The following is a 17,159-nucleotide window of genomic DNA, read 5'->3' on the forward strand; positions in this document are numbered from 1 at the left end:
ATGCTGCTGAGAGGGGATGTAGATTGTGGCTGTGTTCTCAGGGTGGTTTTGTTTCTTTTGTTTGCTTTTTATTTCTTTGTTGTGTTCTTACATTCCTCGCTGTGGGCTTCAGTTTTATTAATTACAATAAAAAATGTTTAGAAGTATCTTATGCAGAAGTCAAGGAATAGAAGAAAATTTTGGCTTGCTGCAGAACTTACTTGTTTCTGTTCCATGTGACATGGCTTGGAGAAGTCTTTCTGTGTTTCTTCTGTATTTCTGTTTGTTTATTTTTCTAATTAGGACACCTTAACCTCTCTTAAGCAGAGTGATATTTCAGGAGAATGGCAGGCTACAACAGTGTAGCAGATTTCCTCACTTACATATTCTGCCAATAAGGCTCTTTACGTGGTCACAATAGGGCAATAAATGCTGACAGATGTTGTTAACATGTCTATTAAAATTCAGCCCCATTTTCTGCTGCATAATGCACTCATGCCTATTTTTAATAATATCAGAACTAATGCTGATATATCAATATTAGCGCTCGCTTATGTTTATAATCCTTGTTTGTTTCTTCGAAGAGGTCACAAAGTTGCAGTAAATTTAGCTATTGATAACAGAAGTAAAAAATTCAGGCCTGAGCAATTTTTTAACTTTTTAGTCATTGTCGATTTGCCTGATATTCTTCATGCGCGTTAATTGCGGCAGTCCTATGTAGTACTGTGAAAGGTGCACGAGTGTAGCTTGAATTGTTAAGATCCCAAAGGTTAATAAGCACCTTAATTTAGGTGGAAAGGTGGGTTTGTTTTTTTTTTTTATTAGGTGAAGTCGAAATATTGTCGTTGGTTGCATTATTTCCTTTGCGTATGTTGAACCACCTGCACACACGAGGTGGCCCAGCAACACACGAGCCGTATGAAGAGAACTGTGTGCCAGAGGCTGTGCACCCCTGTCTATGTCCCGAACTGAAGGATGGGAGATGCCTTCATCTTGAAAAGGATGCCGTGCAAACCATGCCGTGCCTAACAAAAAAACCCAAACTCCTCTGTTGCTGAGAGCTCCCATCCTGCTGCAAACCTGGGGTGAGATCCTGCATTGCTTGTGCATCCGCAGCTCTTGCGGAGTTCAGCAGCGATGGGGGTTGCAGGAGGTTCACACTCACAGCCCAGGTCTTCAGCTGCTTGTTTCTGGTCAACATTTAAGCATAAAGCTTGAATTACTGCCATAAGATAGCCAAGCACTGAACACCCTCTTAAAAATTGTGGGTAATAGGCAGTTTCTTTCACTCATTTACTATTGTAAGAGAGTCAATAATACTACAGTCTCAACCAAGGTCTCAAGCATCACATGCAAATACAAATTCTGCATGGTGCATATTGTCTTGAGGGCACTGTACTATCTGGTAACACGTTATATGGGTTAAGTTATGCGAGACAGTATCCTGGAGGGCACGCACGATATAGCCACTCTGGATTATTATTTTTAGTTTCTATGAAGAGTGATTCTCGTGGGAACCCGCAGTTGCTTGGACGTTTGTGGTAAACAACTAGATGTTGAATCTGACACCTTTTCAAAGTACTGAGAATAAAAACGAAGTCCGTGTTTTCCTGCAGTCAATCCCCACGTTCAGGATTCTGGTCCTCATCGAGTATGTTGTTTTGGTGCTCACTCCATGTTTATCTATCTGGTAACCTTGAGAATCATTTAATTGTATCAGAGCGTGTACTGATGGATTCAGGGACTAAAGCTCAAGCTCAGGGCGGGGAGGGCAGTTTTAGACTTGCAATACTCAATAAGAAAACAAGCGCCAAGTAATTCCTGGTAATGTTTTGAAATTCACTTGGACACTTGGGACCAGAATTTTTACTCTCTTGTTTTCTTTAACTGAGTCTCATCCATTGTTCTGCTATTGAAAATGCAGTTGTCGCTCTCCCCTGAGGAGGGGAGAAAAGGGTAACAGAAAGCTTTGGCAGTGCTTCAGTTGCAGGAGTAATTGAGATATCAGATAAAGCCTTTCATTATCCACACATAGCTTTTCTTTTTTTTTTTTTTCTTTCTTTTTTTTTTTCCTTTCTGTGAAAAGGTCTTTAGGAAAGACAACATCCCGGGGTCACATCCCATAAATAGAGGTGGATTTAAAAATCAAACTTAGCTGGAGGTTTTGGTTTTGTTCTTGTGGGGGTTTGTTTGTTTAGTCAGTTATCTCTCCGCTGCTTGGCTTGTTTCTTTCAGACAGAATAGCGTAATTCAGGGCATTTTTATTGCTTCACCTCTGAAGAGCTTGTCTATGCACAGTCTGGAACTGAAATAACCAAAATTAGAAGTAATTTAACACCTTTAGTTATTTTAGTATAAGTCTTTATCCGAACATGCTCTTTCGTTTCTGATTATGAGTATCCTATTTCAGTTTAGCATAGCTGTAAGTTAAATCAAAACAGGATATGAATAATCTTAAAGGAGTAAATTAGGTACAATTTTAGTTATTTCAATTCTAGCCTCGTGTAGATAGATAGGTTAGTCCTGAGTTAGGGTCTTTCTTGACACCTGATTGTATTTGGTGCAATAAATCACTTGTCTCGGGCCAGATATTGGTAGAGATGTCCGCATCAAGAAAATGAGTTGATGCTAATCATCACCTTTACGGGGTAGTGTCCTTGTGGAGGTTAAAGGGCAGATAAAAATAGAAATTCTTCACTTCTGGATGCTGCTTCTGGGAGTCAGTAGAGTCAGGCAAAGGGTGCTCTGCTGCCTTCTTTTTCTTTTTTTAGGTCAAGCAGGAGAATATTCTGTCAGGCTAATGCTGTCCACCAGAATGAATTTTAATTAAAAAGAAAAAGTTATCATCCAAAATTTTGGTTTGGTTTGGTTTTTTTTTTCGAGAACTTAGGACACTGAAAATAATTGCTGTAAGTACAGGTCTGGCTGATGTTCAAGTTAACGGTGTGTTTATTGTTTGCAGGGGATGGTAGCAGCTCTTCTGAAAATAAAGCTTTTCTAACAACAAGTGGAAATGTAAAGATATTCCTGATAATAGGAAGCAATGAATCATAGTTTTAAAAAAAGAAAACAGGGTTGAGTAACTTTAGCACTTGTCCTTCTGTGGATTTTTGTAATTTTAAAATCAAATTCTGCTTCTCCACCAAGGTATTTCTCTTAGTTTTATGAAAACATCAGACAAACACAATTCAGGTATTTGCCTAAACGGGGCTGCGGTGAGGCTGAATTTTGAGGGTTTTGAGGCATAATGTAAGCAGAAGTCATATGTTGTGCTTTAAGGTGGGTTATCTACTATACTCTAGCTTGCAATGCAAGTTGTACCAACAGGCTCAAAAGATTTCTGCAAGAAGTGACTTATTTTAAGTCCTAGAATGTTACTAAAAACTTACTTTGTTGATGCTAGTGAGGCACATTGCCGTGATATTGACCCAAATTCAGTTGCGTTACTGCATTCTGAGCATAAATGTTTTCTCCTTCAGTTTTATTCGAGACCTGGGAGCTCTCCCCCAGGCTTTAATCCAAGGTTACAGGACTGGAACTGCTATGGGAAAGCTGCAGTTTTAGGCAAAACCTCACTTCTCAAGCTCCTGAGGATCTAGTTGGCCTTTTAAAGGATGGGGACGCACAATTATCTTGTGTGTATAGAGAGCATGTATGTAATGCATTTAAGTTATTAATATCGAACGGTATGGATGAAGAACTTCAAAAAGTGGGTTCTTTCTCAGAAGTAACCTAGACGTCTGTTTTTAATGTTGTTCAGCAGGAACTGAAAAAGGAAAGGTAAAAACCCTTAATTCGAGATATTTCTGAGCAGACACGGTCTTATCTAATAACAACACTGAACATATGCTTTTTTCTGAGGCAGATTTCTGCTGTGAAAGCTTAATGGGTTTTTTTTCTTCCTTCAAAGTAAATATGTGTTCAGGAAGGAGTAATAAGAACTTAGACTGTAGGGAGCCTGCTGAATATTAGCAAATTTAGTACTCTGAGGATGAAAACTTTGTTCTGGTCTGTTTTGGGAGTTTGAAATAAAAGCACAAACCGTGACAATGGTATGTTGCATGTATGTGTGAAGTTTAGAACGTGTATATTCATAGGTTCCCTTTTTTTCCCCCCTCCCCCTTTTAACATGTAGATTTATGAGGAATCAAAGATGAACTTGGAGCAGGAGAGGCCTTTTGTCTGCAGTGCCCCAGGCTGCTCACAGGTGAGTGGAGTCAGCAGTGATATTAATTGAGTCCTCAGCACTAGCTCTGGCTTGTATAATGCCTCCTGATATATTAACACATGTCTAATAATAATATGTGTGTTGGTTTTTGGTTGTTTTTTTTTTTTTAAGTCCTTCCCCCCGCCTCAATCCCCTCCTTACCCCACAAGACATTATTACAAAATACTTAAAATACAACAGCCAGTCAAAAGTGAGTTGGTAAAAGTGCTTCTCAAGCTGCTTTTGTGCCTTCCCTCATCCCCGAGCCTAATGTTTCAAGCCAGGTATTGCAAATTCCTTTAGTAGCTAGCAAGAAAGGACGCACTGGGCAGGACACATTTGTCTGTCTTCTACTTAGATGTATGATAGAATATATTATGTTTCCTATTGGATGTGGGTTACCACCTCCTCATTATTTTTTTCTTTAATACTTAAATGCAATGATATCTTATCAGCTTTTTTTTTTTTTTTTAAATCTTTGAGACATCTTCCTACAAAAGATTCTCTATAGAAAGTGCAGCCTGTAGATAAATTCTGCCCCAGGATGTGCATTTGGGATTCCTCTTGACTGGTGATCTGCCATGTGCCTCTGAGGGTATAATCTGACCTGTAACATTAGATATTTAATGATCTTAAAAAACCTGAAGTGACAAGGATTTTACCTGCTGAGATTTTGAATTGGGATTTATGTGTTTTTTAGATGATTTTGCAGTGGTGAGGGAAGTTCCCCTCCCATGCAGTGATGAGGGAAGTTCCACATGTGGTGCTTCTGACCCTAATTCGGTTTAGTGACAAGAGATTGTGAGTAAAATCTTCAGGCAAGGGCATCTTTTGGGCTTTTGCCACAGGCTTCTCGGATGCATCTGTTTTAAGTGATCTAGCTTACCCATTTACCAGAGCCCTCTTCTCTTAATGAGGGTAACTTGTCCCTGCTTTAACTGTGTGTTGGGAGTTTTCAGCTGGCTAATATTTTTACAACCCTTTAGGTTCTTGTGGTGGAATGATGGGTGAGTGTTACTGGAGTGTAGGTGTTGATTTTGCCAAGAGCTGAAATAAGGAAAGGGAGAAGCCTGAGGTCTGGGTAACAACTGGCTGAGCAGCTTTGCTGTTTCAGTAGGTGGGAGCCTTCCTACGGGTGTCAGAGTGCATCTTTTGGATTGTCCCTCCAATCGAGGATTTGTCACCTCAAATCTCCACACGCAGGGTTAAACTTTCACCATTCTGTCACGCAGGTAGAATAAAAGTATCTGAGTTTTATAGTCAAGTTTTGTTTACCTTTTTGTTGAATCTTAAAACTAACTTCCACTCAAATCAGCGGACATAGGTGTTTTCATGTCAGCTATTAATTAATTTCTTCAGTGGAGGAGAAGCTGATCCCAAACAAGCTCATTTAAGTTTTCAGAGAGCGGGTTTGGTTGTATGCTGTTACAATTTGGAAAGACAAGCAAAGTAGGTGTGATTTAATGTTAAAAAACATTTCATTTCCCATTTAAAAACATGACCTCCATTTATTGGAAACGAGGACTTGACAGAAGTGCACGATGCAGCCCTGCTATCCAGCTAAGCTGCCTGGGGACTGGCTTCTCCGTCAGCCAGTGCAGATGTGCACTGAGGGCTGAGGGAGTTGACCTTCTGCACAAGGAAGAAAGTAGCCTTACAAAAAGGACAGAGAAGTCTGGGTTGGAGGAATAGCTTCTCCTCAGTTGCCCCATGCGCTCTTTAAGCTGGCTGATTTCACCCTGAAGACAGAGCATGTCGTCCATGAAGGAAAATCCATTTCCACAAGAACAAAACATGGGGTTTTTTTGTTTGTTTTTTTTTTTTTTCCCCTCGCAATTTCATCAAGCAAGGTCTTTCACATATTCCCTTTGTTCTTAGCATGAATTTCTAGTCCTGCATTTCTTCCAGATGAGTAAGCAATGAACCAGGATTTCACAGTGAGGAAAAGGTCTTCGGGATTTTTTTTTTTTTCCAGAGAATTCATTCCTATTATTTATGCTGCTTTGTCTATGGGCTTAGAGAGATTCTCAGAAGGTGTAACATACTGCAACTATTTATGCTATAGCCACAAGCAAAGTCACTTAGCCAAGAATACACTGTGCTGGAAGCGTTAAGTCACTTTAACTCTGTTGTTGCCAGTTTTTTTGCAGTCTCCTACATACCTGTTGCTTTAAAAAGCTGCTTTTAAATTCTTTTTTTTGTTTTCTCAAGCCCTGCTGATACAACTTTTGGCCTTTGCTAGCCCTGGAATGACCTATTACAGTAGCAAAGGTCTGTGTATGCACCTTAAGGAAACTTAACAGAACCAGTCTGCTTTTTGAGCCCAAGTGTGCAAGTGCTTGAACATTTATTCAAGCTTGTCTCTTTGTCTTCTTCAAAAGAACCTATTTGTTGTAGAAGTCTGTTATCAGACTGTGAAGCAAACTTAGCACACTGATTAGTTTCTTACAAAGCACATCTCTCCACCTTCTCTGCTTGAGAATAATTTAATTTAATATCATAAAGGGTCATAAATAGTTGTTATATACTGAGCACTATTGCCTTGCCACTTTGAATCAAGTCAAAGTATCAGAGGTTTCCGAAATTAAAGATGCATTTTGCCTGAATACTTTTGGGTAGGGAAAGGCTGGCTTATTTGATTATTTTTATTGCTGTTCAGCAGATACCGGTTGCAGAAAGACACAAAAGCAGAAAAATCCAGTAAAGTGATTTAAGATATGCCACATTACTTTGCGTTTGCCGTGGGCTAAGAGCGTACACAACAGCAGTTATCGCAGATCCTCAGGCACGTGGTGACTTGTGAGGCTGCGGTAGCTGGAGCCCGTGTCTGAGACCCTCAGAATCCAAAACTTGGTCTGCAACTTTTTCAAGCAAATGCATGACACCTTGCGGTTTGCAACCCCAGAGAGCAGTGCAGCAAGTACGTTTCTAAGTAGAGTACAGCTATTTGTTACTCATACTCACTTGCTTTTTCAAATATTCTGTTTCCTGTGCCATTTGGACACATTTCTAGCTGGATACATTTCTTTCTCTCTCTCATTTTTGAAATTCTGTCCAATGCCAAAAGTTTATTAGAGAATTAAATTCTTCTTTTTTTTTTTTCTTTCTCTCTCTTCCTCTCTCTCTCTGTGTTTGCCTGACAGCGTTTTCCAACAGAGGATCATCTGATGATTCACAGGCACAAACATGAAATGACTTTGAAGTTTCCTTCAATAAAAACAGATAATATGTTATCAGGTAAGAAGACACAAATTCAAGACTCAAGATAACTATTCAGATGATGTTGAAAGCATGACTCCTACTGGAAAGCTACTGGCAAAATACCTCCAAGATTGGTTTTAAAGAGCCCCAGCTCCAATTAAATAATAAGTAGAGGTGGAATAAGCTAGAATGCATATCTTTGAACAAAAAGACAGTTGCCATGCTTATGCCTTCCTGCAGTTTTGGCATGAGAGGGAGAGAAATTGTTGAACCTCAGCCACGCTGGCAGCTCTATCGCTGACTCCCGTGTCAACGTGCCGGTGAAATGCAGGCACTTGAGCACATGTCACCTGGGAGCCCAGCAGTGAGCGTGTTAATGAAGTGCATTTGTACTGTTCCTATAAGACTCACTATGTAAGTTTGACAGGCTCGCTTCAGCAACTGTGACTGGCCACATCGTATGAGCCACCTTTATGGTGGCTCAAGACCTGCCCACTGTAAATAGCTGTAACCAGAAAGGTAATATCCAGTGGGTAATACCCAGTACTCTTTCCCCTTAAAGGTAAACATCTTTCTCTGCTCTTCCCCTGTCATACACAGAGATTATTTGGTATTATGTGCAATTACATCCTTTAGTTTCCTATGTAGTTTTTTCATACTCTTGTCTGAGAAACCATGCATCGGTGGCTTGCTGGCATTCAGTGAGTGCTGGGTACGGTCAGGCTAGCCTTAATCTTACCACTTCTCTCCTCTCCTATTCCCTTTCCTATTGTATATTCCTTGGGCTATAGTAATGGATTATTAATAATATCACTAGGATTTTTCCGGTTTCAAAGTAATTGTAGAAAAACCCCAATGATGCAAATGTGTGTGTGTGTATGTTAACCAGTGTTTGATATTTATCTTTTGAAATGGGCTTCTTCACGGTAAATTGTGCCATTTTAGGTGCAAATATATCATGGTTAAAGGGTCTCCAGCAGACTACCCCTTTTACGGATAAACCGCTTTCATTTTTATGAAAATCATAATTGGGCAGCAATTGCTTGCAAATACTTGATTTAGGCTTTTTTTGTTGTTGATGTTGTTTTATTGGGACTTTTTAGGCACCAGGTGAGAAATGAGACAGATCTTGTCCCAAATAGAATTTATGTTCCTCTTGCACTTGAAAATGCCATAGTGGACTAAGTTTAGAAAGATGTACACAACACGTTGAAGAGTAGGACTTGTAAAGCGCCTGCATGCCAGCTATGCCCACAGAATCCTGTGTTTGCAAGCACGAGTGAGAAAATGCTGCTCTTGCACTTGGCCGTGTCCTCTGGCAGTGAAACCGCTCGAAGACATCTGTACTGTGGGCACATTCAGCCTGTGAAAGTGCTGGCTTTTGTTAGAACTTTCTGTTTGGCAAGACTTTTACTCGAAGGCAGTTTCTAAGGAGCATATTCTGTCGTCAGGAGTCCCCTGAGTAGTGTAGCTCCATTTATGTTTGGTAACTTCTGTGAGATAGAATCCACTGCTACTTCCAGTGGGTTGCTTTCCCAGGCAAAATGCTCTGACTGGCTTCCTCCACCACCACCACCAGTAGTGGGGCCCCTAGACCTCCCGTTAGCCAACTAAGTACGTAGAAATGCAGAATTTTGTGCCCAGAAAGGCTCCAAGATTGCTTTTGAGGGATGTACTCTTTGCGCTTTGCGGATGATGATCCTCTCTAGTAAAGAAAGAGTAAAAAGCTGCACGTGTTCTCAAAGGCTGCGGCAAATGTGCCTGACCGTAATGGTCTGGCAACCTGGTTCTGCTGTGTCTGATTTTTCTTTTTGTGTTCGTTTGGTGGATTTGTTTGGCATTTTGAAATCCTTAGTTTGGAAGCATCATAGATCATCTACTCTCTGCAGGGAGACATTGAAAAATAGTTGTTTCATTACCCACCTAAACCCTGGGGAAATCTAAATACCTTAAAGTTTAAGATGTTTTATTCTTAGATTTCGTAATGAAAAATTAATGATATATGGCGAAAAGAGACAGACTTTTCTCGTAGACATTTGTCTTCATGTCTTCCTTCTTGTTTTTGCATTTTTGCTTATTTGACTTTTTTTTTTTTTTTTGGAAAAAATTGTTTCTGTCATCAGTAGGTTCAAAGAATGGCAGCAGCAATTGCCCTATAATAAGCCAGGTGCAGTGTTAGTGTGCATTTTTTCCCTCCTCTTTTTATTAAGGTACCTAGATGTCAGTCTTTCTCCTTTTTTCCAGTATGTCGTATACTACCTTTTCATGTGTTGTATTTGAATCCATTCATTATTAGAAATTAGTAACGCAAAATAATGGACTGTATGCTTTTAGGTAGCCATTAGAATGATCTTTGATTCCGGAGGTAGCTAGTACCCAGTCTGGGGTCAGTATAACATCAGTAATATTTAACACATGTTAAGCATGTCTTCTATAAACTGTTATTGGAGGTAGTCACTAAAACTGAGGGGCTGTCGGTCTTGTACCAATAAAAAATCTTAGAAACTAAGCAAAATATGACTTGAAGTAGGAACTTGTTTCTTGTGCGAAATCTGTGGTAGAGTTCTGAAATACCAGTTTGTAAGTGAGACGTAAAGTTATGTTATACGTTGTTATGTAGGTGGGGATAGTGTTTAATAAACAAGGCTCTGTGACCTTATTGAAATTATTGGTGCTATGGTGGTTTATCAGGTATGTCTAGCCAAGAGCTTCCTGGTTATCAACTAGCTCCACTATATTTCCTTAAATTTTTTTGATGCTGGCTGAAGAAGGACAAGTCTTATTAAATCCAGTGACTTCTAAACTAATTCAGAAACTCCAGGCACACACATACACTAAGTAGCTTTATGGTCTCTGCCTGTATAAATGGAAGGCACATTCGCTAAAGGCATTGCATGAAAATGCAGCTGATCTTTTTGTTGGATATTTTGACATTTGTTTAAAAAGACAGAAAAAAGACTGTAATATTATTTGTTCCTTTTTGTGTATGTATTTTATTTTTGTTAGAAAGCCTTGTTGTGAGTATGGATAGAGAGTTATTGACGGTTTCCATTTCCATCTTTCTTAGCCAAAAAAGAGCTGTTTGAGATAACACAGAATATCTTGTGTAAGTTTTGCATGCTAGTTATCATTGCGGTAAACTCTGTAGTTAGGTTGACTGAAATAGATGTCATCTCTACTGTTGTGCTAACTAAACACTGCATTGCTTTGAAACGCTGTAGTTTGTTGTGTGTCAAACCTCTTGTTGTTTTAACACCAAAATATTAATGTCCATGGGACAGGTGGTTTCCTCCAGGTAAGGACTAAAAGTGGTGAGGAACTGAACTTTGGGAGTTGGGGACACTGAAATTCCTGTGGTATCAAACTTGGGAAAGGAAGGGATGACACCGTACCATCACTGGAGGGCGGAAAGTCCTTCCAAAAGAGCTGCTAGCAGGTACAGGAGAGGCCAGGACTATCTATATAGAAACCTTGTTTCTTCCTGCTTCTATTTACTTGAAATCCAATCCTCTAGATTTTTGGTGGTAAAGCCCACTGTGGAGATAGAGACAGTCTCCTCTAGATGAAAAAGGGTATGTGCTAAAAGTATTGCAAATGTATTACTTTTCCCGGGTAATTGGGTCAGTGAGGTAACTTATGGCATCCTTGGTTGACTTATTTTTTTTTCTCCTTGTGGTTTACAGAAGGAGGTTTATCTAGGTATGAATTTGTGGAGTGCAAAATGATTGGTTATCAGGAAAAATAATTTTGTTTGATTTCTTGTTCGCTTGTGTGTCCCTTGCTTTACCAAATAATGAAATGAAAAGTCTTCTAAAATTCAACTGGTCAGGTTCTGAGTGACCAGACGAGGTAATAGATATGTTGTACCCAGTACGTGTACCCCAACAGAAAGTCCAACCAGTGCTTTAAACAGTGAATCTTTAAGCCGTAAAGTTCTTGGGAGCCCTTGTCTGTGAGCCCCTGGGTGAGGGCAGTTCCACCAGTTATGACTGGGTGCACCTCTTTCTCCTCTTCCATCACCTGCTTGAGATGTTGTGACCTTGAGCTTGTTGGTGCACTTGGGAAGTAACCTGCCAAATCAACAAAGAAACCTTGAATTTCTCAGGACGTTCGTCTTTCCTTGTGGCTGCTTGATGGGCAGCCCTTCAAATTTCAGTGCTAGCCTTATTCCTCTGACTTTATTATCATTGTGTGAAAGTATAACATGGGTAAGTATATAGCTTCAACAGAGCCCACAGCTGAACAAGCCAAATGCCTGTTATTACTGCACATCAGACTAAACATTATTTTTTTTTTTTAAAAGAAAGATGAAGAATCAAGTTACACACTTTGGCGCTGTGCTGTTAGATCCTTCTTACTGAATCTGGCTTTGTATTTTTTTTTTTTTAAATGAAAGCTTGTTTCACATAACTGTCCTTTGGTTCTCCAAGTTTTTCCTTAACTGGTATCATGCTTTAAAGTTTTCATTCGTGCTTTGGGGGATGAAACTCTAGGATCCAAGGTAGTTTTACAAAATGCATTCAAATAAACTCTCTATAGAGCAAGCTAATGTTGCGTTTCCTGGGCTGTTATTTTGAAAGCAATATATTGAGATGGAGTGTCCTTTCTGAGACTATTATTTCAGTAATTGCAAAAACAGCCCTAAACCAAACAACAACAACAACAAAATTAGCATCGCTAAACATAATGAATATATAATGTGATCTTTTTACTGAAGTCTTCAAATTTCCCATTGACTTATACGATATATTTTTTAATTACTTTGGAGAATCAGGCATCGCTTCAGACACTGAGGACAGGTTTTCAAAATGGTCAGCAGCAAAAAGATATTCAGTATGTCAGGTTCAGGTCAGAATCCGATTGCTGAATGCTTCTGAAACCCTCTCCTGTAAGATACAGTAGGTTGACTTGGGATCTGCGCAGGTGAGACCATTTGATCTTGCTCTGGGGCTTTTATGTTGTCCACTTACGTTTTTGAGGTTTATTTGAGCTTAATGTTTCTTGCGGCCTTTCTGGCCACGACTGTGTCATCAGAGAGGCCGATTATTCACCCGAGTAATAGGCTGAACAAAACATTTATTGCCTAGTCTGAAGCTCGATGGGTTCTGTGTTCAACCTGGTGGTAGAGGAGAGAGAGAAAGTATTTCCTAAGTAATTGTCAGGTGACGCATGTTCGCCTGTGAAGTGGCAGTTGGCTAGAGGTAGATGCCTCAATGCATGTTAGACTAGTTCTGGCAGCAGTTGGGGATGGAAAGATTTTTATATGTTGAACAACGGGACTGGGTTGGGACGGCTGGTCAGTATGATAGCCAGATATCCAGGGTTAACCCAGACAGACCTGTATCCCAGGCTGCCCAGTTCAAAATGCATCTTGGGCCATTAAAACCCTGGGTTGTGCATGTGACAGCTTCCTACAGTAACGCGTGTCCTCAGCAGGAATGCTGAGAGTGGTGCTAGCTCTGTCTGAGTTTTGGTCCAGATGGGTCTGGCACATCCAGTTGCTGAAGTACAACAAATCAGAGCCCTGTTCTCAGTGAGCCTGCAATAGTTGTGGGCGCTGGTGATAGCAACAAAAGGTTTGTTTGTACCAACAGGGAACAGTGAGGTCAGGCACAAGCTGTTGGAACTATTAATGCATTTTTAAGTGCTGAGAATTAGGAATATTTTATTAATTCTGGGAGACCTGAATGTACAATTTATGCTAGGGTCTCCTTTGTGATATCATTCTCAATTAAAACACAAGGGCTTGCCTAATGTAGGTAAAAGAATGACCGTGGTATTGAGAGTAATATCTTCTACTAGTTTCCCCACCTCCTGAGGGAGAACTGGTGTTTGGCAGGGGCAAAGTAGTTGGTTGCCTCGGGAGCAAAGAAAGCCCATTGGACTTGGCAGCCCCAAAGTCCTGAAACCAGTGAGTGCAATGTATGTGAAATGTAACTACTGTACTATGTAAAGTCTCAACATTTTAAAGTCTGGATCTTTATCAGTTCTGCTCTCATACAAACACAGTGGTTTCGTGGACTTCTGTTTTCTGTGAATGTTGAAGGCCGAACTATTGGAAGGTAGAAAGGCAGCTCTTGGTTTACATCTCGCTGAGCTGGCTTCCAGAAGGTCTGTGGATGGAGTTTAGGGGGGTTTAGTCCCGTCCTGTCCCGTCCCCCGCCCCTGATTCTTGCTGGTCTCATTTCTGGATCATGGAAACTACAGTAACTGCATAGGAAGACTGAGGTAGTAATTTAAGATCACTGTGTTAATATGTAGGTGGTGTAAATAGTGTCATTAATCTATCAGCTTTGATGCTTAAGATAATAAAGTAATTAATTGGGAAGGTCAAATGTAGGCAACACAATACATGTGATTATCTCAGGCCGCTTGTAGTGCAGAAGATACACTTTCAGCATGTGCGGAGAAAAGCCGATGAGGCATTTGTGCTTTTGAAATCACATTCTTGCTCTGGACTGCTTGGTTTCACTGTTAAAATGGATTTACTTTACTGAGATAACTTTTTTTTTTTTTTTTTTGCCTGTCTGTCTAACATTCATGGAATAGACGCTGAATAAATTGGGAGCTTCAGCTGCATGTGCCTGATCACCATCTTGTTACCCATGAAGTTGCCTCTGGCCTAATGTAGCCTGTTGTAGCAATGCCTGATTTCTGGATCAGCTGCATACCTTGATGAAAAATAATATGACTTTATCTACGTTAGTGTATTCTCTTCTACCCTGCCTCCCAGATTCTGGGATCAAGCAGCTCTGAAAAAATAATATGATTTTTGATTTTAGTGAAAATGCTGCCATCAACTTCTTTATGAAACCCTAGATTTTCATCTTGGTCATGAAAATGATACCCTGCTTATTTGATAGGGATATACCGCTTCTGAAAATAAAACATTTCCTATATTTGCTTCACAGTCAAATACTAACATACCCTTTATGTCCAGGAAGTCTTGGCAATGATTATCTTTGTTTTTCTACAAAGCAATCGTGTTGTTCACTAAAGTAATATTTAAGCCTCTTTGGAAATAGAATCTATTTCGCCTGCTTTTTAGTGTACTTCATTTCCAGTAAAAATTGTAGTCCAAGGGCCAAAGGCAACCCTGGTGTAAATCTACTAAGTTCAGTGAGGTTACCCTAGAGATTAGTTTGGCACTACTTATTTAGGATATGGACCTGTAAAGTGACGAGTGTCCTCAGCTCCCATCAATGTCAGCACCTCATTGACTCCTTGTGCTGAGTTCTTGCAAGATCCTTGGAAAGCCTTATGTTTCTGACTCTGGTAATACAGTAGTTAGTTAGCTGTGGAAACTAATAGATAAATATGTGTGCGTTCCCAAACACTCGAGTTTTGTTTCCTTTAAGCTCCCAAGTATGATGCTCAAGCCAAAAGAAATAAAACAGACTTTTAGCATTAAGGACTTACTTTTTATGTTTCATTAATATGTTCTATCAGGAATATAAGTGCAAACGAGTGTGTTTACCCTTGAATTACTTGAGAAGGTCAAACCTGTAGGACCACACCTTATACAGGTGGAAATTGGCTTCAGCTGGCTTTATGATGGAGGAGTCTGATCCTCCCTCTTAGTTTCCAAGTGGAAACTGTATTTCCTTTTTTACGAGTTCCTTTTGTGCTCCTTTTGTTTATGGGTTGCTGTGTGTTTCTATTCTGATCATGTAAAGTTATTAGTGTCTGGTGACTGTTCCCTGTAAGGGGGAAATATTAGAACTTGACCCAGCTTAGCTAGGTGCAAGAAACCAAATTTTTCTTCCAGAACTCACTGAAGCGGGAAGCTTTTTTCCTGAGGTCAGAATTGGCCCAATATGGGCAACTGGGATTAGTATGACAGGGTTTTCATTTTTTAAAGAATGAATTTCAAACAATAGGGTAGTTGTCAATGACTATGCAGAAGATTATTTTTGAAGAGTGAGTCTAATCTTTCCATAAAATTAGGTACCACAAAGCAGCTTGGGCTGGAATGAAGGCTTGGGAAGAAGAAACTAACATGCAGGAGAGGACTTAATTTATTTTCTTTTCTTTTAATTTGTGTAAAGCTGATAGAACCATATGGATTCTCCCCTGCTTTTGCTAATATGGTTCTGTATTGTAATTTTGAGGGGAATATGGGGAAGCTGGGGTGGAGTTGTTAAGAGCTCGCCTCAGAATGAATGGAGTTGCCTCAGAGCTGACCTCTGAGGAGTCCTTCGTTCCCAAATTTGGGCTTTATTTTTCACTTTCTGAAGAAAGACTAGCCAAGGTCATCACTGAAACTACAGTGCACAGGGCAATTTAGCTTGTCTCTCTTGTGGGCTTTTTGAAAAGGCATCTGAAAACTTTGTACCTTCTTGAGTCCCTCCTGCCTGTGGCATTAAAGAGAATCCCAAATTATTTCTGAGAGGGCAGAAAAGTCCCTAGAGATGAAGGCATGCATTAAAAATCTTTTTGACTCCAAATCTCATGTTTTATATGTACTATCAACACTTCTGGGTATAAAACACATAAGGATACTTCTTTGTGATAGAAGTTTAACATTTCATACCTTTCCCAAGTGTCGTTTCGCTCCTTCTTCAAAAATTGTGTTAGAAGCAGAACTCCTTCTCGCTGTGGGTAACTTCGTGTGTTTTGCAAAGTATGTGTATGATTGAGGTGGTTTTCAAGCTCTTGAAGGTGTTAACTAGTGCGTATCTGCGGCAGTTACCTGCATGCTACCCTGTAAACGTGCATTGTCACATACACTGTGAGTTGTTCTGCATTGCACCTATTATTGGGGATTTATAGACATTTATAATGACCATTTGCGCAAGTGAAGGATATGCACTTGTGTCACGTGCTCTTGTGAAAACCTGGCTTCTTGTCTTTCTGGTTGAACGATGACTGCTGCCTGGTTTTGGACACTCTTGGCGAGCGCTGCCTGCCTGCTGTCCGTAGCATCGAAATTCAACACTGTGGGATTTGTTTTTAATGATGGTGGGATGGGAGTGGGAAGGCATAGAGAGGTTAACTAGGACCTCTCTTTTCCTGGCAAACTACTTAATTCTCTCCCTCTCCTTTTGATATTAAATACCGATGATCATTTCTTGTCATATTCTCAGATCAGACTCCTACGCCAACACGCTTTCTGAAGAACTGTGAGGAAGTGGGCCTCTTCAACGACATCGATTGCTCCCTAGAACACGAGTTTAGAAAGGCACAAGAAGAAGAGAACAACAAAAGGGTGAGTGTGAACACACTGAGCCTTTCCTCCCCTGTTGGTTCCTTGAAATGTTAAAGGACTCTGCGTGAAAGCAGATTGAGCTCTAGTACCTGGTAGTAACCTTTTGGTTAGAAACTAGGTGGCACTGTAAGTTGTGACATGCTTTTTAAGCTACTGAAACAGTTAACAAAAATAACCCCCCCGAACCAACAAAAAACCAGCATTAAATTTCCAAAAGCGTGTAACTGTGTTTGCCAGGGTTTCATTCCAAGTCTCTGCTTTTAAGTAAACTATAACACAAACCACACACCTCTTGAGGGAGAGGCTTGGGAAAATTATATCATCTTTGAAGTGCGGATTGCAAACTTGCTCAAATACATTATAGGGAAGTGTGGATTATGAAGGGGCATTTACTTGAAAAAAAAAAAAAAAAAAATTTTTGCCCTTTCCTCCGCAACACGATGGGCCCCTGAATTTATTTGTCATCATTACCAGCTTTATCGTGTTTCTGTATTTCTCATAAAGTATTCATGTTGAAGGGGGAAACTTTAACTTGTAATACCTAGTAGATAACATATCCGATTT

At 40.0% G+C, this 17,159-nt stretch overlaps 1 protein-coding gene across 4 annotated transcripts in view; it reads left to right on the forward strand.

Annotated features, from left to right (window-relative positions):
- Positions 1-17,159, forward strand: part of CREB5 (cAMP responsive element binding protein 5) — a 256,757-nt gene that overhangs the window by 39,096 nt on the left and 200,502 nt on the right. For 2 of the 4 annotated variants that reach the window (XM_074574923.1, XM_074574922.1), the window contains exons 2-5: positions 4,115-4,186; positions 7,330-7,423; positions 10,455-10,493; positions 16,474-16,595. In XM_074574923.1, the coding sequence (XP_074431024.1) occupies positions 4,133-4,186; positions 7,330-7,423; positions 10,455-10,493; positions 16,474-16,595 (309 nt within the window). In that variant the 5' untranslated portion in view covers positions 4,115-4,132. The remainder of the gene's footprint in view (positions 1-4,114; positions 4,187-7,329; positions 7,424-10,454; positions 10,494-16,473; positions 16,596-17,159) is intronic. The other 2 variants (XM_074574925.1, XM_074574926.1) reach the window with 1 other exon arrangement.

This window comes from Larus michahellis, chromosome 2, assembly GCF_964199755.1.
Source record: "Larus michahellis chromosome 2, bLarMic1.1, whole genome shotgun sequence".
NCBI classification, from domain to species: Eukaryota; Metazoa; Chordata; class Aves; order Charadriiformes; family Laridae; genus Larus; species Larus michahellis.